At 48.7% G+C, this 26,554-nt stretch overlaps 1 protein-coding gene across 6 annotated transcripts in view; it reads left to right on the forward strand.

The window, feature by feature from the left end:
* GRK3 (G protein-coupled receptor kinase 3) overlaps window positions 1-26,554 on the forward strand; it is a 185,423-nt gene that overhangs the window by 140,448 nt on the left and 18,421 nt on the right. For 5 of the 6 annotated variants that reach the window (XM_082196085.1, XM_082196086.1, XM_082196087.1 and 2 more), the window contains 5 exons: window positions 6,217-6,347; window positions 7,308-7,402; window positions 15,203-15,310; window positions 23,332-23,398; window positions 24,973-25,073. In XM_082196085.1, the coding sequence (XP_082052211.1) occupies window positions 6,217-6,347; window positions 7,308-7,402; window positions 15,203-15,310; window positions 23,332-23,398; window positions 24,973-25,073 (502 nt within the window). The remainder of the gene's footprint in view (window positions 1-6,216; window positions 6,348-7,307; window positions 7,403-15,202; window positions 15,311-23,331; window positions 23,399-24,972; window positions 25,074-26,554) is intronic. The other variant, XM_082196088.1, reaches the window with a different exon arrangement.

Below are 26,554 nucleotides of genomic sequence, written 5' to 3' on the forward strand. Positions count from 1 at the left end.
CACCATTACTGGGACTGTCTGGAAAAGAAAGAGCATTTTTGGCAAAACATTCATTTTTACCGCTGCAATTTTTCTTAGTAGGGTTCATTCTACTCCTTATTTCTTTTTATCTCAAGCCGCACTTTTTCATAGTTGTCTTTATAGATATTTATATTTTTTTATGTTAACCATATCCCTAGATATGGACTTCTATCTCAATACTTTGCTCCAGCTCTTATTCTTTCAAATTCTTAACTAATGACTTAGTTTTATTTCTATTTAATTTAAATCCTTCCACTTCCCCAAATTTATGAATCTTTTCTATAACTCTGAGTAGAGAGTTTTTTGGATCTTCCACTGTAATCACTAAATCATCAGCATATGTTTTTAATTTAAACTCACTTTCCCCTGTTTTTATCCCAGTGATCTTCCTATGTTTCTGGTAAGTACTTCCAGGACCAGAATGAACAAAAGCGGTGATAGTGGACATCCTTGTCTAGTTCCTTTTTGTATCTTACAGTCTTCTGTTATCACCTGATTTACAATTAATTTGGCTTTTTGTTCTGAATATATTGCTTGCATTCCTTTAAAAAATTTGGATCCACAATTAATTTCTTCAAGTAATTTTATCATAAAATTAAAAGAAAATTAAAAGCTTTTTCAGCATCCATAAACATCACTGCTGCTTTCTTTTCATTTTTAACCTATAGGTATTCAATTACATTCAGAATATTTCTTATATTCTCATTCATTTGTCTACCTGGAAGGAATCGTGCCTGATCTTGATGTATATCAAGCGGGTCTTCAGCACAGTTTGGGGATTGTCCTTCAGAGCATCCCAAGGATGGGCAGGTTGCTCCCTTTGGGTTCTCCACCAACACAGAATCATTGCTTGAAATTTTTCGATTTCTCTCTTCAATAATGCATTCTCTTAAGTGGCTAGGATGAAGTTCTCTTTCTTGGGAGGCTGGTGTGGTCCCTTCCCTCTGTTGTGTTCCATTTTTAAATTGTTTTGTGAACCACTTTGATGACCTTTGGAATGCCAAGAGGAATATACCATATTTTTGGCTCCATAAGACACACTTTTTTCTTCCTAAAAAATAAGGGGAAATGTCTGTGCATCTTATGGAGCAAATTTGTGGTCCCTGGAGCTGAATTGCCCAGGGGCAAAAAGCAGATCATGCTCTTTTTTTTTTTTTGAAAGAGGGAAGTGGGTGTTGAAACAAAGCCACAGATAGCAAGTGATCGGAAGTGAGATAAGGGACGCTAGCAAGAAAGGAGGCTGCCTGGGAGGGGGGAGGTAAAGACAGCAAACTTGCAAGGAGAGGAGACAGGAAGACTAAATAAATGAGGAGAGAAATTAGAAGGAGAAGCAAAAAACTGCTCCACCCTAAAAGACACTAAGGCAAACAAGAGGGAGAGGAAGCAGCTGACTGGTGGGATCGGGAGAGAGATAAGGGACGCTAGTGGAGGCTGCCTGGGAGAGGGGAGGTAAAGTCCATGGATCCTCAGGATTTTTACATTGGGTCACCCCAAATTCACCATCAGTTCACATCGCATGTCCATGGCTACAGCCTATACCAAAAAAATCATGCATCCACTGTTTCCTGGGGCTGCAATGGTGCAAAAATGTGGTTACAAACAACAGCAATGGGATTAATTAACAGTCTGTGGGCAGGTAGGGTCTTAGCCTGCGTGCCAGGTGGAGCTGGTAGACAGCCGCCCTGGACACAGAATTAACCTGCACCTCCATGGACAGCTGTGAGTCCAAAATGACTCCCAGGCTGCACACCTGGTCCTTCAGCGGCACAGTTACCCCATTCAGGACAAGGTAATCCCCCACACCCGCCTGCCCCCATCCCCCCAAAATAATACTTCTGTCTTGTCAGGATTCAACCTCAATCTGTAAGCCGCCATCCATCCTCCAACCGCCTCCAGGCACTCACACAGGACCTTCACCGCCTTCACTGGTTCTGATTTGAAAGAGAGGTAGAGCTGGGTGTCATCTGCATACTGACGAACACCCAGCCCAAAGCCCCTGATGATCTCTCCCTGCGGCTTCATATATATTTTAAAAAGCATGGGGGAGAGGACGGAACCCTGAGGCACCCCACAAGTGAGAGCCCAGGGGTCTGAACACTCATCCCCCGACACCACTTTCTGGACATGGCCCAGGAGAAAGTATAACAGTGCCCCCAGCTCCCAGCCCCTCTAGATGGTCCAGAAGGATGTTATGGTCAATGGTGTCAAAGGCCGCTGAGAGATCCAGCAGAACTAGGAAACAGCTCTCACCTTTGTCCCTATCCTAGATCATCAACCAGCACGACCAAGGCAGTTTCAGTCCCATGGTGAGGCCTGAATCCCGATTGGAAAGGGATCCAAATGGTCCGCATCCTCCAGGCGTGCTTGGAGTTGTTCAGCAACCATCCGCTCAATCACCTTGCCCAAGAATGGTAGATTTGAGACTGGGTGATAGTTGGCCATATTGGATGGGTCTAAAGATGTTTTTTAAGAAGCGGTTTAATGACCGCCTCTTTCAGCAGGTCTGGGAAGGCTCCTTCACAGAGGGACGCATTCACCACCCCACAGAGCCCATCGCCCAGCCCTTCCCAGCTCACTTTTATCAGCCAGGATGGGCAAGGATCAAGGAGACAGGTGGTCGGTTTCACTTGTCCAAGCAGCCTGTCCACATCCTCGGAGGTAACAGATTGGAATTGATCCCATGTAACAAGACTAGACAGGACTCTAGCACTCCCCTGCCCTGGCCCTGCTCCCACGGTGGAGTCTACCTCCTTCTGAATCTGAGTGACTTTATCTGCAAAAAACTTTGCAAAAGCATTGCAGGAGATCTTGGGGTCCCTACCAGGCCCCGGTGGTGCAGGTGGTTCCGATAGATTGTGAACCACCTGAAAAAGTCTCCTGCTGCTGTTTTCTGCAGATGCAATGGAGGCGGCGAAGAAGGCCCTCTTCGCCATCGCCATTGCCACTTGGTAGGCTCGACGTTGAGCTCTAGCCCTTGTCCGGCCTGATTCAGAATGAGTTTTCCGCCACCGGCGCTCTAGCCGTCTCAACGATTGTTTCATCGCCCTCAGCTCCGGGGAAAACCACGGGGCTGTCCGGGCTCCATGCAATCAGAGAGGGCGCTTCAGAGCCAGACAGTCAATAGCCCTGGTTAACTCTGCATTCCAGCGGGCCACCAGGGAATCAGCTGAAAGGCCATCATCTTGGAATAAAACATCTCCTATCACTCTCTGGAAGCCAATTGGATCCATTAAGTGGCAGGGGCGGACCATCCGAATCGGTCCCACCTCCCTGCAGAGGGGAAGGGTTGCAGAGAAGTCCAGTTGCACCAGGAAATGATCTGACCATGGCGCTTCTTTTGTTTCGCTTTTAGTTAGTGTCAGATCACCAACATCCGTAGAGGTAACCACCAGGTCTAAGGCATGTCCGTGGCTATGAGTTGGGCCAAACTTATTCAGGGACAGCCCCATGGAGGCCATGCGTTCCACAAAGTCCTGAGCGGCCCCTTGTAAGGTCGTGTCAGCGTGGATGTTAAAATCCCCCAGGACAACCAAACTAGGTGTCTCCAGGAACATATCCGCCACGACCTGAAGCAGCTCCAGCAGGGAATCCTTGGTGCAGTGGGGAGGTCGGTACACCAAAAGGAATCCTGTACTGCCCCTATTGCCCAACTTCCAGAGCATGCACAGAAAACTGGGTCTTCCCAATAGGATGCCTGGTGCAGACTAATGACTTCCTAAAAATCACTGCAAACCCCCCTCCCCGCCCACATGACCTGGGTTGCTGTGCATAAGAGAAACCTGGTGGACAAGCAGCAGCAAGGACAGGCCTATCTGTTTCATCCAACCAAGTCTCTGTCACACATGCCAAATCAAGTCATGATCAAGTCATGGATGGCAGTGGTCTTATGAATCATTGACCTGGCATTGCACAGCAACACTTTCAGGTCATGTGGGTTTCTCTTGCTGATTCCAGTATCCTTCCGGTCAGGACCAGACCTGGAGGCAGGGATAGTCCTCAAACAACGACTAAGCCTGCCTCCTCGGTAATGACATGGTCTGATCTTAGCATAACTCCTCCTCAGGATTTTTGCATTGGATCACCCCAAATTCACCATCAAATCACATAGCATGTCCATAGCTACAGCCTGCACCCAAAAAATCACGCACCCACTGTTGTGTGGGGCCGCAATGGCACAAAAATGTGGTTACAAAGCACAGATCCACATGGATTCTCAGGATTTTTGCCAAGCTCACCATCAAATCACATGTCTGTGGCCACAGCATAAACCACAAAAATCATACATCTACTGTTTCGTTCAGAATAGTTTTTTTTTGTTTTGTTTTCCTCCTCTAAAAACTAGGTGTGTCTTATGGTCAGGTACGTCTTATGGTGTGAAAAATACAGTATATTGCAAAGCTGTATTGACCAGAGAGTGTTCTCAGGCCTGAGCTTGCATAGTCCTGGTCACTGTTCCATTCCCACCACCCCTGCAAAAGAGGGCCTCTGGAACTTCTGGGGAGCCATCCAGAGGTTGCTGTGTTGCTTCAGGACTGGCAAGGCCCTAGCAGAGCTAGTTTAGCTGCTCCTTTCCTCCCGGTCCCAGATCCAGGGCATGTGAGGAGTCCTTCTTCTTCCTCATCAGTAGGATTTGGTCCCCCTCAGAAGTAGGGGGCCTCATGCTGTCACACAGGCAGGCGTCCTTCTGTGCTGCTGGGGATTTTCTGACGCAAGAGGGTCAGGCCATTGGCCTGACCAGCATGCATTGATTCTCCCTAAACCTGTGGTTTCCTATAATGGGGTTTCTTCCTGGGTGGTGGCCTCCAGAGAAATGCTGATGTCTGTTGACTTCCCCCTTAAGTGCTTGAGCTAGAAATAGGGTGGTCTTCTTACTTGTCCAACACTGGGCTTGTACTGCCAGGATGGTGGTGGAACTCAGCAGTAGCTCACTGGACTCACTCTCAGCATTGGACTGCAGTGTTTTTAGGGAAGGTCCTGGAGTCCCTGACAGGTTCAGCCACTGATTAATGTCTACAAGGAAGGCAGCTGGGACTTGAGTGTTTCAAGACCTTGTCGTCCCAGATGTGCTTACAGTTATTGGGCAGTCATTTCCTTTCCCCAGCACTCCATTGTGGGAAACCAACTGGCACTTGCAACTCTGCAATTAAGTGTAGAGGAATGTGTTCATTTGCTTGGGGGAGATTTGGAGGCAAGCATAGGAGGAAACTCTGCTTTGGAAGAGTGAGGCCTGGGGGTTCTGTGTCGCTCTTTGCTCCACTATAGCCTTGCCCATCTTTGCTTAAACTGCAGAATCAATGAAGGCAGCAGAATTCAGCTTTTTCCTGGCACAGGATTTGGATATGTTAAAAGTATTTTTCCAACTCAACACTTGCAATGGTTGACAAAGAAAACCTTTGAAGGAAAGGGGAGTGTTGAGTGGAGGTTGGGAATAGGAAGATCTGGATGTGGATAGGAAAAGGGGGGCAAGTAGAGGCCAGGAAAGGCTAGCAAATCTGGTTGCCCCTGAAATCTCTTCCTCCTTCTTCTTTGCCTCCTCTTCATCCTCTTGCTGTTAATGTATTTCCCTATATTCACACCCTGTTCCCTCCCCCGCAGTTTGATATTAAACAGGGTAACAATCTACAGTGGTACCTTGGTTTACGAACTTAATCCGTTCCGGAAGTTCGTTCTTAAACCAAAGCGTTCTTAAACCAAGGCGTGCTTTCCCATAGCAGTGGGGAAATTTACAAATGAACACACTCAATAGGAAACGGAACATGTTCTGCTTCCAAGGCAAAGTTCACAAACCGAAACACCTACTTCCGGGTTTGCAGCGTTCTTAATCCAAGTTGTTCACAAACTAAGCTGGTCCTTAAACCAAGGTACTACTGTAGTTAAGCAACTCTTCTTAAGACGTACACATCAAAAATAAAAAACATCACAGTTAAATTATGGATAAAAATAAGATAATTGCACTCTTAGAAGTAGCTTCAATGTCATTTAAAGATCCAGCTAAGCGGGTGGGTCTTAAGTACCGACCTGAACACCATCTTCCCACGTAAGAGTCCTGGCATTTGCTCTCCTGGCCCAGGGGAGACTGCCTGGCTCAATGCAGGCTGTCCAGGCTGATTGGCAAAGGTGCTGGAAATTGAGCCTGGCTTGTTCTTCCTGTGAAACTGACTTCTGGGCCCTTTCTCTCCTCCTCTTCACCTCTAGGTGGAGATCTTCACTACCACCTCTCACAGCATGGAGTGTTTTCGGAGAAGGAGATGCGCTTTTACGCCACTGAGATCATCCTTGGGCTTGAGCACATGCACAATCGCTTTGTGGTCTATAGAGACTTGAAGGTAACTTTTACCTAGGAGATGAAAATGCCACCATGGTGCCACACAGATTTGAGGGATGAGTGCCAAAGGAGTGCCGGAGATGGATGTGGGGAACTGCAGGCTGGTTTTGGAAGGAGTGAGGGATGTTCATTACAGGTGCTTGCTGTAACTGGCCTGAGAGGCAAAGGCAGAATGGGGCAGAGGGAAAGTGGCTGAAAAACCTATAGTCCTGTTCAGGCATCAGGGCAACCCAGAGTCCAACATGACAGGTGGGTGGATCTCGCCACCCACCCCGCTTTGTGAGTTGCAGGACGACTGTGAAGAGTAACATTCAGGACACATAATAGGAAGTCCTTTTTTTACACAGCACATAGGACTTGCTCCCCCAGCGAAGCAGTGATGACCACCAACTTGGATGGCTTTAAAATCACATTGGACAAATTCATGGAGGAGAGAAGGCCATCAATGCTCTGCTTCTAAAGTCGGAGGCAGTGATGCTCCTGAATAGCAGTAGCGAGAAAATCACCTTGATTTCCAGGATCTGCCTCTGCTTCTGATTCTTGCCCCCAGCTCACAGACTGGTGGAGGAACCATTTCATCACCGTGCCACCCCCTCCACCCTCTTTGGATTTCTAGATTGCCCTGATGCTTGAGTAAAGCTTTCCACTTTCTGTGGTTTAGCTTAAGATGGGCCAAATAATTGCATGCTTCCAGGTTCAAATGCTCTTCATCTTCTGTCTGTGCCCGTGCTTAGCATAGCTTGTGAACATTTTGACCTTTCCCCCTCTGCCCCTAACAGATGAAAGGTAAGGGGGGGGGGTCAGCTGTGCCAAAGACACAGGCCAGTGTTAGTTTTTCAGCAAGTCCATTTTCTTTTTTTTCTGGGTTGAGCATGTGCACAGTTTGGTGAACTGACCCTGTTGGTCGAACATTTCTTCGTTTCAGTTGCTAAGTAACAGGTGCTTATTGATGTGCTTCTAGCCAGCAAATATCCTCTTGGATGAACACGGCCATGTGAGGATTTCCGACCTGGGGCTGGCTTGCGATTTCTCCAAAAAGAAGCCTCATGCCAGCGTGTAAGTATTGTGCAAAGACAGCTTCTGGCTGACACTTTGCACCGCTGTTGCTTTCTCTTTGCCAACACCACCATGATTACTATCATGGAATTTATCACTTATTTATTTATTTCATAAAATTTATATTGCTACCATTTATTAAACTTATAAGCCACTTTTTTGGTCAAGGCAACTCAAAATGACTTTTAACCAAGCAAATAAGCCACCAATACATTAAAACACATTAAAACTAAGGGGAAGAAATACATTTAAAATATCCCTCCTGTCAGGGGTTCAGGAGCAGAGGCGAGGGCAAGGGAGGAAACAGAGAGTGAAGGGGAGGAGTCCGAAGGAAAGATGAGCGATGACGACGACCCGAGATCTCCGAGTCTTTCCAGTGAATCGGAAGATTCACAGAAAGGAGCGCCAGTGACCAGAGCAAGGGGGGAGCTTAGGGGGACACCCCAGGAAGAAGGGACAAAAGGGGGTTCAGAGAGCAGCAGTTGGAAATCGGGGCCAACATCCCCAACAGAGCGCAGTGGGGAAGAAGGGCGCCAGGCATCGGGATCAGGCGGCTCGCCGCAGGGGGGAGGACATGAGTCAGGAGTGGCCACACCTCCATCGGAGAGAGAAGAAACGGTCAAACGGAAAGTGGGAGGTTGGGCGCGCGCGCCAAGTTCAAATGCACAGGAAGGCGGCACAGTAAGCAGCCCGGAAAGGGAGCCAGGTCCTAAAGCCCAGCCAGACGAGTCAGTGAAGCAGTCCCCAGAGATTTTGCAGCCCACAGACCCCCTCCCGCCCAAACCAGTAGTGCAGCTCACTGCATCACTTCAGCTACCCAATGGCCTCACTCTGGACGTGCCAATCACCGTTGACTCAGGAAGCAATGCGGACTTTATAGGGCAGGACTTTGTCGATAAACACGCTATACAGCTGCTGCCTGCCACGCTGCCCCTGCAGGTCGTCACAGTGGATGGCAGGGAGCTGCTAGGGGGGCAGGTGGTGAAGCAAATGCCACCAATGGTGATGCGGCTTGGAAATCACAGGGAAGTCATCAGTTTTAATGTCACCAGACTGTCGGACACGCCTATTGTCTTGGGCATGAGTTGGCTGGACAGGCACAGTCCGACGTTGGCTTGGTACCAGTGGCAGCTGGTCTTCGGCTCATCATATTGCGCTGAACACTGCATTCTGCCCCGGCAGGAGGGAGAGGAGGAGGAGGCACAGCTGCAGCTGGGGACGCTGCAAGCAATTCCCCACAAATACGCAGGATTTTTAGAGGTTTTCTGCGAGAAGGAGGCGGACAGGCTACCCCCCCACAGACCATATGACTGCAAAATTGACCTACTGCCAGGGGCGGCGCTACCAAAAGGGAAGCTGTATTCCATGTCTGAGGACGAACTACAGGAACTCAAAGAGTTCATAGATCATAATTTGGAGCGCGGTTTCATCCGAGAGTCCAAGGCAGTGGGGGGCAGTCCTGTATTTTTTGTTAAGAAGAAGGACACGCCCCAAAAAAGGCTCGTAGTGGACTATCGGACTTTGAACACCATGACCAAGCCATCGGACTTCCCCATGCCCAGGATCGACGACCTCCTCGCGACGGTGTGCAAGGGCCGCGTGTTCACCAAGTTGGACCTGCGAGGGGCGTACAACCTCATTCGCATGCGGGAAGGAGATGAGTGGAAGACAGCCATGTTCACGCCCCTAGGCACCTACGAATACAGAGTTATGCCTTTTGGACTACAAAATGGCTCCCACTGTTTTCAAGCTTTCATGCATCACGTGTTAGCGGGGCTCCTCTACAAGACGTGTGTCTGCTTCTTGGATGACATCCTGATATTTTCTGAATCGCAACAGGATCACGACAGAGACGTCAAGGAAGTGCTGAGCAGGCTACAGCAGCATAGGCTGTACGCCAAGCTGGAAAAGTGCCAGTTCGACGTCACGGAGGTGGATTTCCTGGGCTACAAGTTGTCAGACAAGGGTCTCGCCATGGACAGCGCCAAGGTTCGCGCGGTGTTGGATTGGAAAAGCCCGCGCAACCGGAAGGAGGTCCAGCGGTTTGTTGGCTTTGCTAACTTCTATCGCAAGTTTATCAGGGGTTTGCGATGCAAACGGCGGCCATCACAGACACGCTCAGCTCCAAGAAGAAGAAGTTCATCTGGACGGAACAGGCGGAGCAGTCCTTTCAGGCACTCAAGCGTCTCTTCGCGTCGGAAGAGCAGCTGCTGCATGTCAACCCCAGCAGGCCGATGAGGGCGGAGACGGACGCTTCAGACAGAGCCGTGGGAGCAGTCCTGTTGCAGAAAGACCCGCAGGGGGCTTGGAGGCCGGGAGCGTTTTACTCCAGGAAGCTCAGCAAATCTGAACAGAACTACACCATCTGGGACAGGGAGTTGCTTGCCATTCATGCAGCATTCAAGGCGTGGAGGCACTTCCTGATCGGCGCCAAGCACACGGTGCAGGTCTGCACGGACCACAAGAATCTGGAGCACTGGCGCACGGCGCAGTTCCTGAACCAGAGGCAGATACGTTGGGCTGAGTTCTTTGCGAACTTCGACTTCCGCATAGAGTATGTCCCGGGAGACACCAACGTCATGGCAGATGCCCTATCCCGTAAACCGCAGTATCTGGAGCAGGCGACGCCAGCGGCGGCCATGCACATCTTCGCACCGACAGTGTGGGCGTGCGCTTCGGCAACAGTTGACCTGGATGCGGTAAGGCGCGCGTTGCAGGATGACTCCTTTGCGCAAGCAAAGATGGCAGAGGTGCACAGGGGCACGGCGGCGACCGCCGAGTTCCAGGTGCGCGATGGATTGCTCATCCGTAAAGGGGCCATCTACGTACCGGGAGACGAACTTCGCGCCAAGGTACTGCAGCAGCTGCACGACGCGCCCACTGCCGGGCACTTTGGCAAGGAAAAGACGATAGAATTAGTCGCTAGAGACTTCTGGTGGCCCAGAATGCGAGGGGAAGTCGCGGACTACGTGGCGAGGTGCGACACCTGCCAGAGGGCCAAACCGGTGCACAGACCGCCGGCCGGACTGCTGGAACCGCTGCAAACCCCGTTCGAACCGTGGGAGAGAGTGGCCCTGGACTTTGTCACGGATCTACCCAGCTCGAGGGGCAAGACAGCGGTGCTCGTGGTGGTGGACTTGTTCACCAAGATGGCGCATTTCATTCCGTGTGCGAAGGTGGCCACGGCGGAACAAACCGCTAAACTGTTCATAGATCACATGTTCAAGGTTCACGGTCTGCCGCGGTCTATACTGTCCAACCGGGGGCGACAGTTCATCTCGAACTTCTGGCAGAAGCTGATGGGCTTCCTGAACGTCAAGATCAACCTGGCGTCGGCGAGACACCCGCAGACCAACGGCCAAGCGGAGCGAGTCAATGCCATCATGCAGCAGTACCTGAGATGTTATGCAAACCAACAACCTGCAACGTGGGTGGATTACCTGCCACTCGCCAAGTTCGCCTACAACAACACGAAGCACGTGTCCACAGGGGTGACGCCGTTCTTTGCCAACAATGGAAGGCACCCCAGAACCTTCCCGGGACTGGAAAGAATGGGGGAGGGGGAGCCACAGGCAGCAGACGCGTTCGCGTCGGAGTTGCAGGAGGTCCACGATCAGCTCAGGCGGCAGCTGGAGCTAGCTAAGCATGCATACAAGGTGCAAGCGGACAAACACAGGCAGGTCGGCGAAGAGATCCAAGTGGGAGACTGGGTCTGGTTGGCAGCCCACGCAGTGCCGGCCAGATCGTTGGCAAAGAAGAAGCTTGGGCATAAGCAACTGGGGCCCTACCAAGTCGAGGCACAGGTCAACCCGGTGGCCTTCCGGCTGACACTTCCGGAGGGATCCAGGATGCATCCGGTGTTTCACAGATCGGTGCTCACTCCCTACAAGGCTCCTCACAGATTTCAGGAACCGGGAACGGCACCGAGTCCGCTCCAGAGGGGGACCGAGCAGGGGGGAGTACCGCAGGAAGAGCCCCTCAACGAGGTCACAGAGATTTTGGACTCTAGATGGGGGGAAGAGGGGGTAGAATACCTTCTCGCCAGAGAGGGCACCCCAGCCAGTGCCAACAGCTGGGTGCCAGGCTACGCTTTGGAGGAACCTCTGCTCAAAGAAGAGTTTCATGCCCTCTTCCCGCACAGGCCCATGCCAGCCGAGTTTTTCGACGACTGGCTTTTCACACCCACGCTTTCCGCCAGCACGTTCATGGGGTTCGACTCGGACGAGGAACCGACACTGGAAACGCGTTCCCCGGAGGGGTCACCCTCGGGATCTGCCTCAGAACCCTCGTATTGGTGGGATGATCGACCAGAGGAGCAGTGGCGCAGGAAGTGGCTGGAGGGTCCAGCTCGAGCGACGGACCCGGGAGCGACCGACGCAGAGACTGACATGGACGTGTTCGGGGAGGATCTTGGGTTCGAGCACGGCGGCACAGAGATGGAAGAGGAGGTGACCGTCGTCGACGAACGCAGGGAGGAAGAACCAGAAGTCTTCAGCTGGATTCCCACCACAGGAAGCGAACTGTATCCGGCATTCGTCCCCATGACGATGGAGCACCCAGCACCCACACCTGAAGGAGGGGAGGGGGAAAGGGGGGGCTTCGAGGGGGGGATGGATGTCAGGGGTTCAGGAGCAGAGGCGAGGGCAAGGGAGGAAACAGAGAGTGAAGGGGAGGAGTCCGAAGGAAAGATGAGCGATGACGACGACCCGAGATCTCCGAGTCTTTCCAGTGAATCGGAAGATTCACAGAAAGGAGCGCCAGTGACCAGAGCAAGGGGGGAGCTTAGGGGGACACCCCAGGAAGAAGGGACAAAAGGGGGTTCAGAGAGCAGCAGTTGGAAATCGGGGCCAACATCCCCAACAGAGCGCAGTGGGGAAGAAGGGCGCCAGGCATCAGGATCAGGCGGCTCGCCGCAGGGGGGAGGACATGAGTCAGGAGTGGCCACACCTCCATCGGAGAGAGAAGAAACGGTCAAACGGAAAGTGGGAGGTTGGGCGCGTGCGCCAAGTTCAAATGCACAGGAAGGCGGCACAGTAAGCAGCCCGGAAAGGGAGCCAGGTCCTAAAGCCCGCCGCAAGGAGACAGAAGGGTCCGGGGGGTCAGCGTCAGAAGAGTCCCGGAAGGAAGAGACCACGGGGGGCAGAGGGACCCAGAGAAGAACGGTCAGGAGGAAAAGGTGGAGTAAGGCTAGGGTATTAAGTTGGTGTACAGGAGGCGGAGACTCAGACGGAGCTTCGCCGGTCTAGCTTATAAGACGTAGAGTTGCGCGCTACAGCTTGAAAATGGAAACTGTAAATCAATAAAGACTTTTATACAGTGAATGCTGGCTAGCGTGATCCTCTGTGAGCTCGGATCTGGAAGCAGCTCTGACACCTCCCATCCACTCTAAAAGGCCAGAGATAGAGGCCAAAGACCCAGTTAAAGAGGAAAGGTTTTGCCTTGATATATTGCTCATATGCTGTTTGATTGTAAAACACACACACACACACACATACATGCACACACACACACACACACACACAAACCAAACCCTGAAAAAGAATAAAGCAAAAAAATTATCAGTAAAGGAAATTATTTAAAACATTCAAAAAATGATTAAAATCAGAGATTGGCTAAAAACAGATTAGAACGTCCATCCATTATGAGGCTGGGTAGGCGTGTTCAAGCAAAATGTTTTTAGCAGGCACTGAAAAGAGTAGAGCGAAGGCACCTGTCTGATGTCAACAGGCAGCAAGTTCCAAAGTGCTGTGGTGCCACACTAAAAGATTGATTTCTTACAAATGTGGAACATGTATTATGTGGCACCTGTAACAGTGTCAGTTTTGCTCTTATTGGAATGCAGAAAGCTGCCTTCCACCTAGTCAGGCAGAATGGGGCCACTAACTCTGACTGGCAGCAGACTTCCAGGGCCTCAGGTGCTGAGAGTATTGCACTTGGGCAAAAAAAATGAGAAGCACAAATACAAGATGGGTGACACCTGGCTTGAGAGCAGTACATGTGAAAAGGATCTAGGAGTCTTGGTTGACCACAAACTTGACATGAGCCAACAGTGTGACGCGGCAGCTAAAAAAGCCAATGCAATTCTGGGCTGCATCAATAGGAGTATAGCATCTAGATCAAGGGAAGTAATAGTGCCACTGTATTCTGCTCTGGTCAGACCACACCTGGAGTACTGTGTCCAGTTCTGGGCACCACAATTCAAGAAGGACACTGACAAACTGGAACGTGTCCAGAGGAGGGCAACCAAAATGGTCAAAGGCCTGGAAACGATGCCTTATGAGGAACGGCTAAGGGAGCTGGGCATGTTTAGCCTGGAGAAGAGGAGGTTAAGGGGTGATATGATAGCCATGTTCAAATATATAAAAGGATGTCACATAGAGGAGGGAGAAAGGTTGTTTTCTGCTGCTCCAGAGAAGCGGACACGGAGCAATGGATCCAAACTACAAGAAAGAAGATTCCACCTAAACATTAGGAAGAACTTCCTGACAGTAAGAGCTGTTCGACAGTGGAATTTGCTGCCAAGGAGTGTGGTGGAGTCTCCTGCTTTGGAGGTCTTTAAGCAGAGGCTTGACAACCATATGTCAGGAGTGCTCTGATGGTGTTTCCTGCTTGGCAGGGGGTTGGACTCGATGGCCCTTGTGGTCTCTTCCAACTCTATGATTCTATGATTCTATGATTCTATGAGACTGCTTTAATGTTAAGTTCTCGGGAGGCATTTTGTGACAAGTGGCGCTTACATATATAAGGACTGCTACCTGACCTTTTTTCACCTGGAGGTGCTGGATTGTACCTAAGGCCCTCTGTATGCATAGAACATGTTCTGATGCTGAGTTATGGTTCCTGCTTTTCGGACACAAGATCACCAGCAACTCCATGTTTCAGTCTTAGGTCTGAAATCCTGGAAAACTGCTGTCAGTCAATGTAGACAATATGGTGCTAGATGGATCAGTGGTTTGATTTGGTACAAGACAGCTTCCCATCTTACTATTTAATTCACAACTATGAGGACTAGAAACTAAGTTAATTTTAAGAGAAATATGCTTTGCATGGCCAGGAGGTTGTTTCTCAAATCAGTTTGATCTCAGCTCCCTGTGGGCAGCACATGCACAGCAGAGTATTTCTCCAAGGCCACCTACTTCAATAAGAAACTCATTCTTGGAGTTTAGCCAAGTTCTCAGCATTTTTCATAATTGTTGCAGAACCTTCTCACCAAAAGTGTGTGCCCCTTTGCTGCATCAAAAGAGTGTTAAGTTCAGAGACGGTAGTTGTGGGAGTTTCAAGAACATAACAAAAGGAGAGCCTCCTGGATCAGGCCAGTGGCTCACCTAGTCCAGCTGCCACAGTGGCTAAGCAGATGCCTCTTTTGGAGAACCCTCCAGCCCAGACCGGAGTACAAGAGCCCCCTTCCTTCCTGTGGCTTCTTTCTCCAACTGGTATTCTAATGCCATAGTTGGAGGCAGAGCAAAGCCATCCTGGATAGTAGCTTTTGATAGCCATGTCCTCCACGAACTTGTGCAGTCCTTTTTAAAAACCATCTAGGTTGGCAGCCATTACTGCCTCCCATTGGTGTTTTAAGTTCCATAGTTTTAAGTATGTGAATAAGTACTTTCTCTTATCTGTCCTGAATCTACCTATTTTCAGCTTCATTGGATGTCAACGAGTAACCCTGCCCCTTGCTTGCAGATTTTAGAAATGAACCATTGTAGGTGGTCCATCAAGCATCGCCCCCATAGCATCCTAAACTGCAGCCAGGCATTCACTAGTTGTCTGACTCGCTCCTTTTGCCTCCCTTAATCACAGTGGCACCCATGGCTACATGGCTCCCGAGGTGCTCCAGAAAGGGACAGCCTATGACAGCAGCGCAGACTGGTTCTCCTTGGGCTGCATGCTCTTCAAGCTTCTCCGAGGGTGAGCCCAGCCATCCTGGGGAGCGCAGAATTGGGGGAGGGGTCCTCCTAAGCCATTGCTGCCTTCTGTTGTGCATGTGAGAAGTGCTTGGAGCTCCTTGGAGCAACAGGGCTTTGTGATGAGATGCAAAAAGAAAGTGATTTCTAGAATTTGAGAACAATTCCCAAAGATATGTATGTAATCTGCTTTATTTAATCCACACCTCCAACATTTATCCAATCCTAATTTATAAATTAAGTTCAATGTATTGTTAAATACCATTGATAGGGGTTTTTAAAACAGTTCTCATTTAGGTCTGCTGAAATTATATTAGAATGGAAGTTAACCCAAATTGAGTTCCATTTTTCCTGGTTATTCTTTGATCCAAATCTGACACCCATTTTCTCATACGTGTATCCTGGTTCCAATCAAAGTTTAATCCATAGATAGCTAGAATTAATTACTTTATCCAAATGATCAGACTAATGATCAGACTTTGATATATTAGCTAGCGTATACCCACTGGAACTTTAAATATTTCTGCTGGGTTATCTATAATGTTATTATAGATGTTATTATAGAAAATGATAAAAAAATAGTGTTCAACTTTATAAAGGTAAAGGTAAATGTATCCCTGCCCGTAGGGGCCAGTCTTGCCAGACTCTAGGGTTGTGCGCTCATCTCACTCTATAGGCCGGGAGCCAGCACTGTCCGCAGACACTTCCGTGTCACGTGGCCAGCGTGACAAGCTGCATCTGGCGAGCCAGCGCAGCACACGGAAACGCCGTTTACCTTCCTGCTAGTAAGCGGTCCCTATTTATCTACTTGCACCCGGGGGTGCTTTCGAACTGCTAGGTTGGCAGGCGCTGGGACCGAGCAGCGGGAGCGCACCCCGCCACGGGGATTCGAACCGCCGACCTGACGATCGGCAAGTCCTAAGCACTGAGGTTTAACCCACAGTGCCACCCGCGTCCCTACTTTATAACTGCTGCTAAAATTATAATAGCCAAAAATTGAGGGAAAATCATATCTTCTGCTGAATGGACTGAGAAAATTTGGTCCATAGTAACTGTGATTAACTTAACATTTCAAAAGAATACATAAAAACCAGCCGAGCAGGTTTATGGAAAAATGAGATTATTTGGCACTTTGAAGTGCCAGGGACAGAACTTTGAAGCACCACACAGGCAGCAAGACACTGCTAAAATGAAGGAGGGGGTAACCCTTTGTTTTAGCAGCTGTTCCAATGCAAACCCTTTCCTGATTCTAAAACAACAGAAACTGCTGAAACTTTGCTGCCTCAGCTAGGCTGAGCTTCATTGCTAGACTGAGTTTTCATTGAAACTGCTGCTGAAAAGCAGGGGGGAAAGCAGGAAAACATTGGTTTCAGCAGGGCCTTTCCATCCTGCTTAGCACTGGGTTTGGGTGTGCAAGAGAGTTCCCTGCAGGGAGTTCTCTTGCTTTACTGGAACTGAGCAAGTTTCACCTCCTTTTGCATCAGCTGTTTAGTGCTGGGTTCAAGAGCATGAGGAAAGTCTTTCACATGCGCATCTAGTAGGATTGGCCTGCAAGCCTACTTTGTGCAGTGCTCCAGAAGCTGTGCAGGGGCTTTTGGCCAAGCCCCACCCTTGTTGTTTAGTCGTTTAGTCGTGTCCGACTCTTCGTGACCCCATGGACCAGAGCACGCCAGGCACTCCTGTCTTCCACTGCCTCCCGCAGTTTGGTCAGACTCATGTTTGTAGCTTCAAGAACACTGTCCAACCATCTCATCCTCTGTCGTCCCCTTCTCCTTGTGCCCTCAATCTTTCCCAACATCAGGGTCTTTTCCAGGGAGTCTTCTCTTCTCATGAGGTGGCCAAAGTATTGGAGCCTCAGCTTCACGATCTGTCCTTCCAGTGAGCACTCAGGGCTGATTTCCTTCCAGCACTCAGGGCTGATTTCCTTAATAATGGATAGGTTTGATCTTCTTGCAGTCCATGGGACTCTCAAGAGTCTCCTCCAGCACCATGATTCAAAAGCATCAATTCTTTGGCAATTAGCCTTCTTTATGCTCCAGCTCTCACTTCCATACATACTGGGAAAACCATGGTTTTAACTATAGGGATCTTTGTTGGCAAGGTGATGTCTCTGCTTTTTAAGATGCTGTCTAGGTTTGTCATTGCTTTTCTCCCAAGAAGCAGGCGTCTTTTAATTTCATGACTGCTGTCACCATCTGCAGTGATCATGGAGCCCAAGAAAGTAAAATCTCTCACTGCCTCCATTTCTTCCCCTTCTATTTGCCAGGAGGTGATGGAACCAGTGGCCATGGTCTTTGTTTTTTTGATGTTGAGCTTCAGACCATATTTTGCACTCTCCTCTTTCACCCTCATTAAAAGGTTTTTTAATTCCTCCTCACTTTCTGCCATCAAGGTTGTGTCATCTGTATATCTGAGGTTGTTGATATTTCTTCTGACAATCTTAATTCCGGTTTGGGATTCATCCAGCCCAGCCTTTCGCATGATGAATTTTGCATATAAGTTAAATAAGCAGGGAGACAATATACAGCCTTGTCATACTCCTTTCCCAATTTCGAACCAATCCGTTGTTCCATATCCAGTTCTAACTGTAGCTTCTTGTCCCGCTTAGAGATTTCTCAGGAGACAGATGAGGTGATCAGGCACTCCCATTTCTTTAAGAACTTGCCATGGTTTGCTGTGGTCAGCACAGTCAAAGGCTTTTGCATAGTCAATGAAGCAGAAGTAGATGTCTTTCTGGAACTCTCTAGCTTTCTCCATAATCCAGCGGATGTTTGCAATTTGGTCTCTGGTTCCTCTGCCTCTTCTTTTTTTTTTAAATAAATTTTTATTGGGTTTTCACAATTTACACAAACACAAACAATACACAACACAGACATACAAACACAAAAACAAACACATGTAATTTCAAATCCCTAATTTCTTAACCACTTTCCCTGACTTCCCCACACCTCCCCTTCCTGCATCCCAACTCCAATGATTAACTCAGCAAGTTCTTATCCCCAACTTTTACCTTATTACTATTTTACTTATTTCTTCTTAATTAACCAAATTTAACTTATACACCTCAATTAAACCAAAATACACACCCTTTACATATTTTTCTAAGGTCGACCCCGTTTCCCTTCCACGAATTTCCCAATTTTTATCATATTTACAAAACAAAATAACAAAAAATAACATATAATTATAGACCCTTTGGGTTCCAAAACTCTCGCCCCCCCTTTTTCGGTTTCGATCCCCAAAGAATATCCATCAATCCATCAGCTCTCAGCCCGGATCCCTCACGTCCGAGGCCCTTAAATCTCTTTCAGTCCCTCTCTGCCGGTTTTGTTGGTAGTCCTTTATGGTAAACATCGAATCTCGGAGAAGCTCTGTCCCGATGGGGTCTACGTTTCTTCCAACCAGACCTCCGTATTCAAAAGTGGAGCCCAAATCATATTTCTTATTCCTTTTAAATCCAAATGTCCCAAAAGCTCCAACTTTCACCTTGATCAAATTTGTAATCCATAGATCTTCCGATCTCCCCGTAGGGGGATCTCTCCAGTCATTCTCAAATTCAAGCCAAATTTTAATCATCCAGGTCTTGTTTCCTTTGTAATCCATTTTTTCAGGCCTCTGGTTGTCTTTTTTCACCTGCAACGTTTCAGCTTCTCCTTCCCACTCCTCTGAGTCTGCCCATATCTCTTCTTGTTCCGCTGCAAGATTTTCTTGAGTAAAGTCCTTGGCACCATCAACAAGATTATTTACTTCGAAATTCAAGGTCATAACATCTGCGGCCAGAGCTTCACTCTGATCTTGTAATTTTCCCAATAGAAAGAACATTCTTTCCAGCTCAGCCTGTAATTTTCCATCTGCAGCCATTGTAATGTCTCCGAACCCCCTCTAGAGGGGTTCTGGTTACTTAGTATTCTTTTTCCAACAGTCTGATTACTTTTGTCAGAGCTGCTTCCAGATCCTAGCTCACAGAGGATCACGCTAGCCAGCGATCATTAAGTAAAAGTCTTTATTGAGTTACAGTTTCCATTCTCAAGCTGCTGCGTGCAACTCTACGTCTAATGGCTAGATCGGCGAAGTCCCGTCTGAGTCTCCGCCCCTTGCGCACCAACTTAATATCCTAGCCCTGCTCCACCTTTTCCGCCTGACTGTTCTCCTCTGGGTCCCTCTGCCCCCCGGGGTCTCTTCCTTCCTGGATTCTTCTGACGCCGACCCCCCGGACTCTCCTGTCTCCTTGCGCCGGGCTTTAGGACCTGGCTCTCTTTCAGGGCTGCCTACTGCGTCACTTCCCTGTGCATTTGAACTTGGCGCGCGCGCCCAACCTTCCACTTTCCGTCTGACCGTTCCTTCGCTCCCCGATGGAGGTGTGGCCACTCCTGACTCATGCCCTCCCCCCTGTTGTGAGCTGCCAGCGCTTGATCCCTGGCTCTCTTCCTCTTCCCTGCTCTCTGGCGGTGACGCTGGTCCCGATTTTCAACTGCTCTCCTCTGAGTCCCCTCTGGCTCTATCTCCCTGGGGTGTCCCCCTAGGCTCCCCCCTTGCCCTGGCCACTGGTGCTCCCTTCTGTGAATCTTCTGATTCACTGGAAAGACTCGGAGATCTCGGGTCGTCGTCATCACTCATCTTTTCCTCTGCCTCCTCCCCCTCGCTCTCTGTTTCCTCCCTTGCCCTTGCCTCTGCTCCTGAACCCCTGACAACTTTGTTTTTATTTTTTCTTTATTTTCAAGCGACTTAAAGTCAATTGTATCAAAAATAACCAGCAGAAATAACAAAAGCAGATTTTTCTAACTTTGACAGCTCTTTTGACAGCTGTCAAAGTCTTTGTATCTCCTCAACAGGCTCTCTCACGGATCGCTCCCAGATCCCGGGGGGGTTGCACATCAGCTCCTTAAAATCAGATTTTATCCTCCAGCAGAATGCTTATAGTGCCAAATCGTGGAATTAGAAACTTTTGTCTCACAAAGAGAAAGATGGTCTTTCGACCTTAGTTATCCGGTTCTTGCTTTAAATTGTCTACAAGACGGGGGGCGGACTTCCTTTTAACGCATCCCCCGGTCGTGCCAAATTTAAAAATAGGATTTTTAAGTCCAATTTCCGTACTACTCACGGGTTGTTACTTTTGCAGTCCAAATGTTCAAAGGAAGAAGTCAGCGCTCTCCGGCCATGGCTCGCGGCTTCACGCCGTAGAAGAAGCGGTCTACTCACAGCATCACGCCACTCTCCGTCACCCACTCCGAAGCCTTTAAAAAGGCTTCTTCGTGGGTCGGGGAGGGCGCAAATGGTGCCCACCGAGTCACCAAGTCCACAGGCTTCCGCGCCTGTGGTTTCTGAGGGTCCCCGCGTCGCCGCCGCGGCAGGACCCGTCTTCCACGAAGCCGATTCCCTCCGGAGCTCGGAGGGAATCCGCCATTAGCCGATCGCGCTAACCCTCTGCCTCTTCTAAATCCAGCTTGCACTTCTGGGAGTTTTCGTTCCACATACTGCTTGAGCCTTCCTTGTAGAATTTTAAGCATAACCTTGCTAGTGTGTGAAATGAGTGCAATTGTGCGGTAGTTGGAGCATTCTTCGGCACTGCCCTTCTTTGGGATTGGGATGTAGACTGATCTTCTCCAATCCTCTGGCCACTGCTGAGTTTTCCAAATTTACGGGCATATTGAGTGTAGCACCTTAACAGCACCATCTTTTAAAATTTTGAATAGTTCAGCTGGAATACCATCACTTCCACTGGCCTTGTTATTAGCAGTGCTTTCTAAGGCCCATTTGACTTCACTCTCAAGGTCAGCAACCACACTACCTGGGCTATATGAGCCATCCATATCTTTCTGGTATAATTCCTCTGTGTATTCTTGCCACCTCTTCTTGATGTGTTCTGCTTCTGTTAGGTCCTTGCCACTTTTGTCCTTTATTATGGTAATATTTTTACGAAATGTTCCTTTCATATCTCCAATTTTCTTGAACAGATCTCTGTTTTTTCCCATTCTGTTGTTTTCATCTATTTCTTTGCATTGCTCGTTTAAGAAGGCCTTCTTGTCTCTCCTTGCTATTATCTGGAAATCTGCATTCAATTTCCTCTATCTTTCACTATCTCCCTCGCATTTTGCTTGCCTTCTCCCCCCCCCCACTTTTTGTAAGTCCTCATTGGACAGCCACTTTGCTTTGTTGCATTTCCTTTTCATTGGGATGGTTTTCATTGCTGCCTCCTGTATAATGTTGCGAGCCTCCATCCATAGTTCTTCAGGCACTCTGTCCACCAAATCTAAATCCTTAAAGCTGTTCCTCACTTCCACTGTGTATTCACAAGGGATTTGATTTAGATTGTATCTTACCGGCCCAGTGGTTTTTCCTACTTTCTTCAGTTTAAGCTTGAATTTTGCTAGAAAAAAGCTGATGATCTGAGCCACAGTCAGCTCCAGGTCTTGTTTTTGCTGACTGTATAGAGCTTCTCCATCTTTGGCTGAAGAGAATATAATCAATCTGAATTCGATGCTGCCCATCTGGTGATGTCCATGTGTAGAGTCGTTTCTTGTGTTGTTGGAAAAGAGTGTTTTTGATGACCAGCTTGTTCTCTTGGCAGAACTCTATTAGCCTTTGCCCTGCTTTGTTTTGAACTCCAAGGCCCAACTTGCCAGTTGTTCCTTTTATCTCTTGATTCCCTACTTTAGCATTCCAATCCCCTATAATGAGAAGAACATCCTTCTTTGGTGTCATTTCTAGAAGGTGTTGTAAGTCTTCATAGAACTGGTTCATTTCAGTTTCTTCAGCACCAGTAGTTGGTGCATAAACTTGGATTACTGTGATGTTAAAAGGTCTGCCTTGGATTCGTATTGAGATCATACTATCATTTTTAAGATTGCATCCCAGTACAGCTTTCGCCACTCTTTTGTTGACCATGAGGGCCATGCCATTTCTTTTAGGGGATTCTTGCCCGTCAATGAATTTGCCCATTCCCGTCCATTTTAGTTCAGGATGTCAATATTTCTTGCCATCTCATTTTTGACCACATCCAACTTACCTTGGTTCATGGTTCTTACATTCCAGGTTCCTATGCAATATTTTTCTTTGCAGCATTGGAAAGGAAAGCCTTTCACTTCCAGGCATATCTGCAACTGAGTGACCTTTCGGCTTTGGCCCAGCTACTTTATCAGCTCTGAATCTATTTGTACTTGTCCTCCGCTCTTCCTCAGAAGCATGTTGGACGCCTTCCGACCTGAGGGGCTCATCTTCCAGCATCATAACTTTTATATGCCTGTTGTCCATGGAGTTTTCTTGGCAGGGATACTGGAGTGGCTTGCCGGTTACTGCTCGAGGTGGATCACGTTTGGCCAAAACTGTCCATCTTGGGTGGCCCTGCATGGCATAGCTTATAGCTTCTCTGAGTTATTCAAGCCCCTTCGCCACGGCAAGGCCGTGATCCGTAAAGGGGAGCCCCGCCCTTACTTGCACCATACCTGATGTAGGTTGGGTGGGCCTGGCTTTCTCCAAGTGACCTTGTGGACTAGCTAGAGAGGCCCGGCAGGCCAAGTGTAGCCCACTGGCTGGAGAAACACACACACACACACACACACACACACACACACACACACACAGTTTATCTGTTCCATGCCACATCTTGGATTTTCCTGAATGTTATAGCACAGAACTTCAGGCAGCTAGCTGAGGAACATGCTTTATTCTTCTACAGTTTAGGATATAAAACTCCCCCCCCCCCCCGGTATGAAAGTGTTTCTATGTCCCAATCTAAAGGAGCAGATGCAAACTTCTCTGTGCATGGATGCATGCCTTTGCCGAACTGGTGACCTCGAGATTTTTTTGGGACTACAACTCCCATCAGCCCCAGCAGGATCATACAACTGTGGTGACTGGGGTTGATGGGAGATTTTAATCCCAAACACCCAGAGGGCACCAGCTAATTTTATCAATCCCATTCTCCCATGTGCTGCCTAGTGCTCATGTCCCTGTTTCCTTCCATTCCCTTCTCTCCCTGCTTCCCCACACACCAAATCAGTGCTTTAATTTTTCTTCTTTCTCTAGGCACAGCCCTTTCAGGCAGCACAAGACCAAAGACAAGCATGAGATTGACCGCATGACACTCACAGTGGTAAGGATTCTGAATGATGCCATTGTGCTTGTGGGAAGGGTCATCGTTCAGTGGTAGAGCAGCAGCAGAAGGTCCCTGCTTCCATCCCCACTGACCTCTCCAGTTAGAGATGGGAGAGATACCTTTCTGAAATTCTGGAGAGCCTGTGCCAGCCAGCATAGATATTACTGATCTAGAGGGGTCAATGGTCTAAGGCAGCTTCCAGTGTTTCTATGCTTTGTATCATGACTGTTACTCTGCAGTTATACTCTTTGGCCAGACGTGGTTCTGTCTCTGCTTTTGTTTGTTCATTTCAGTCATTAACTATACTTCTTTTCAGGTGCAAGCCATCACTCAAAATAGTTTGCAATAATATTAAAATGAAAGATCAGTTGGAAGACAATTAATGAAGAGCAGCAATAGCCTTCTTCCTATAAAAAAATTTCTATAAAAAGCCTGATGAAGCAATACTAAAAGTTAGAGCATCCCAAACTCTTCCTTTGGCAGCAACAAGAGAAGTTCCCTGGGGAGACTGCTCCAAAGTTGGGCTTCCACCACAGAGAAGGCCCTCAAGGTCATTGATCCAGCCATCCACTGAATCTGCCTCTTTTCCTTATTCAAGACATGCAAAGTGCTTGGCTGCTCTTAGTTCAGGTACCCATACAGCTACCAGGAAGACATTTTTTGTTTAAAAGGAGGCTGAACTGTTTTATGGAAAACTAATTCTGTAGTTGTAGTGATGGCTTTAATTGCTTTTGGAATCTGTAGCTTTTGAATTTTGTCTCATTTTATCTTGCTATGCCGCTTTGATAACTTTGGCTATGAAGCAGTATATGCATTTGTTAAATAAATAACATCAGCCCTGCAAGGTAGGGCCCAGCCAGCCTTGAGAGTAGTAGTTAGAGTATCAGACAAGGGAGACCTTAGGCCAGTCACCATCTCTCAGCCTCACCTACACCATAGCTTCACCCGTGCTGAATGTACAGAAGTAAGTAGCTTCCTTTTTTTGCTGCCATCTTTGCTTGCAGATGATTTTGTGGGGTCCTTTGTGGGTGTTGTTGTTATTGTTATTGTTCAGTCGTTTAGTCGTGTCTGACTCTTCCTGACCCCATGGACCAGAGCACGCCAGGCACTCCTGTCTTCCACTGCTTCCCGCAGTTTGGTCAAACTCATGCTGGTAGCTTCGAGAACACTATCCAACCATCTCGTCCTCTTTCGTCCCCTTCTCCTTGTGCCCTCCATCTTTCCCAACATCAGGGTCTTTTCCAGGTTGTCTTCTCTTCTCATGAGGTGGCCAAAGTTGGAGTCTCAGCTTCATGATCTGTCCTTCCAGTGAGCACTCAGGGCTGATTTCCTTAAGAATGGATAGGTTTGATCTTCTTGAAGTCCATGGGACTCTCAAGAGTCTCCTCCAGCACCAGAATTCAAAAGCATCAGTTCTTCGGCGATCAGCCTTCTTTACTCCCAGCTCTCACTCCCATACATCACTACTGGCTTTTTGTGGTTTGGGGGCACTGATACCTGTCTGGAGGATCCTAACTTTTGAGCAACTCCATTCAACTCTCACTGAGCTTATAGCCCTGTTTTCTTCTCAGAATGTGGAATTACCAGAGTCATTTCCCCCTGAACTCAAGTCTCTTTTGGAAGGTCTTCTCCAGCGAGACGTGAGCAAGAGGCTTGGCTGCCAGGGTAGTGGGTAAGTCCTTACTGATGGAAGAAGTGTTGCATGCCTTAAGAACATCCAAAGAGCCAGGCAGTAGGCTAAAGATGGTAAGCTAAAGATGGCCCAGCCTCCTCTTCTCACAGTGGCCAGCCGGAAGCACAGAAAGGCAGGAAGCAGGACCTTCCAGAGTTGGAGTTATACCAGTTGCTGTAAGCCAGGAGGGGTTTTGTGTTCAAATCCTGCTTGCGGGTTTCCCACAGGCATCTGGTTGGCCACTGTGAGTGGAGGATGCTGGAGCTGAGGGGTCGCTGACCTGATCCAGCCAGCTCTTATTATGTTACTATGAGTGCAACAGCAGCACTCTCCCCATTGTGATTTCTAGCAAGTAGTGTTCAGGGTTGTGCTGTCTCTGGCAGCGGAGGTGGAACATAGCCATCATGGCTAAAGTTAGTAGCCCTCAGAAGTTTTGTTTTACTTCAGCCCTAAACAAAAGATCTAGGGCTGCCCTTGCTGAATAAATTAAATCAGTGAAAAGACACCTGTCAGGGGTTCAGGAGCAGAGGCGAGGGCAAGGGAGGAAACAGAGAGCGAGGGGGAGGAGGCAGAAGAAAGGATGAGTGATGACGACGACCCGAGATCTCCGAGTCTTTCCAGTGAATCAGAAGATTCACAAAAAGGAGCACCAGTGGCCAGGGCAAGGGGGGAGACTAGGGGGACACCCCAGGAAGATAGAGCCAGAGGGGACTCAGAGGGGAGCAGTTGGAGATCGGGACCAGCGTCACCGCCAGAGAGTAGGAAAGAGGAAGAGCGCCAGGGATCAAGCGCTGGCAGCTCGCAACAGGAGGGAGGGCACGAGTCAGGAGTGGCCACACCTTCATCGGGGAGCGAAGTGACGGTTAGACGGAAAGTGGAGGGTTGGGCGCGCGCGCCAAGTTCAAATGCACAGGAAGGTGGCGCAGTAGGCAGCCCGGAAAGGGAGCCAGGTCCTAAAGCCCGGCGCAAGGAGACAGGAGAGTCAGGGGGGTCAGCGTCAGAAGAATCCCGGAGGGAAGAGACCCAGGGGGGCAGAGGGACCCAGAGGAGAACTGTCAGGCGGAAAAGGTGGAGCAGGGCTAGGATATTAAGTTGGTGCGCAAGGGGCGGAGACTCAGACGGAGCTTCGCCGATCTAAGCATAAGACGTAGGGTTGCACGCAGCAGCTCGAGAATGGAGACTGTAACTCAATAAAGACTTTTATTTAACGATCGCTGGCTAGCGTGATCCTCTGTGAGCTAGGATCTGGAAGTAACCCTGACAACACCCTTCATATATTGGTTGCAGATTTTGTTTTAAAAAATCACTAACACAAGTAATACAGACTGCAAGCCCTGTCTGCAAAGAGGCATTCCTTCCCTTTTCCTCGCAATGGACAGAATGCCTTGTATGATGCCCCCTACAACACAAGAGAAGCGCATAGTCTAATAATGAACAGAAAAGCAAAAGAAGCATGCTGTTTGCTTCAGAACTTATGCAAA

This window comes from Podarcis vaucheri (assembly GCF_965113315.1).
Source record: "Podarcis vaucheri genome assembly, chromosome: 13".
NCBI lineage: Eukaryota > Metazoa > Chordata > Lepidosauria > Squamata > Lacertidae > Podarcis > Podarcis vaucheri.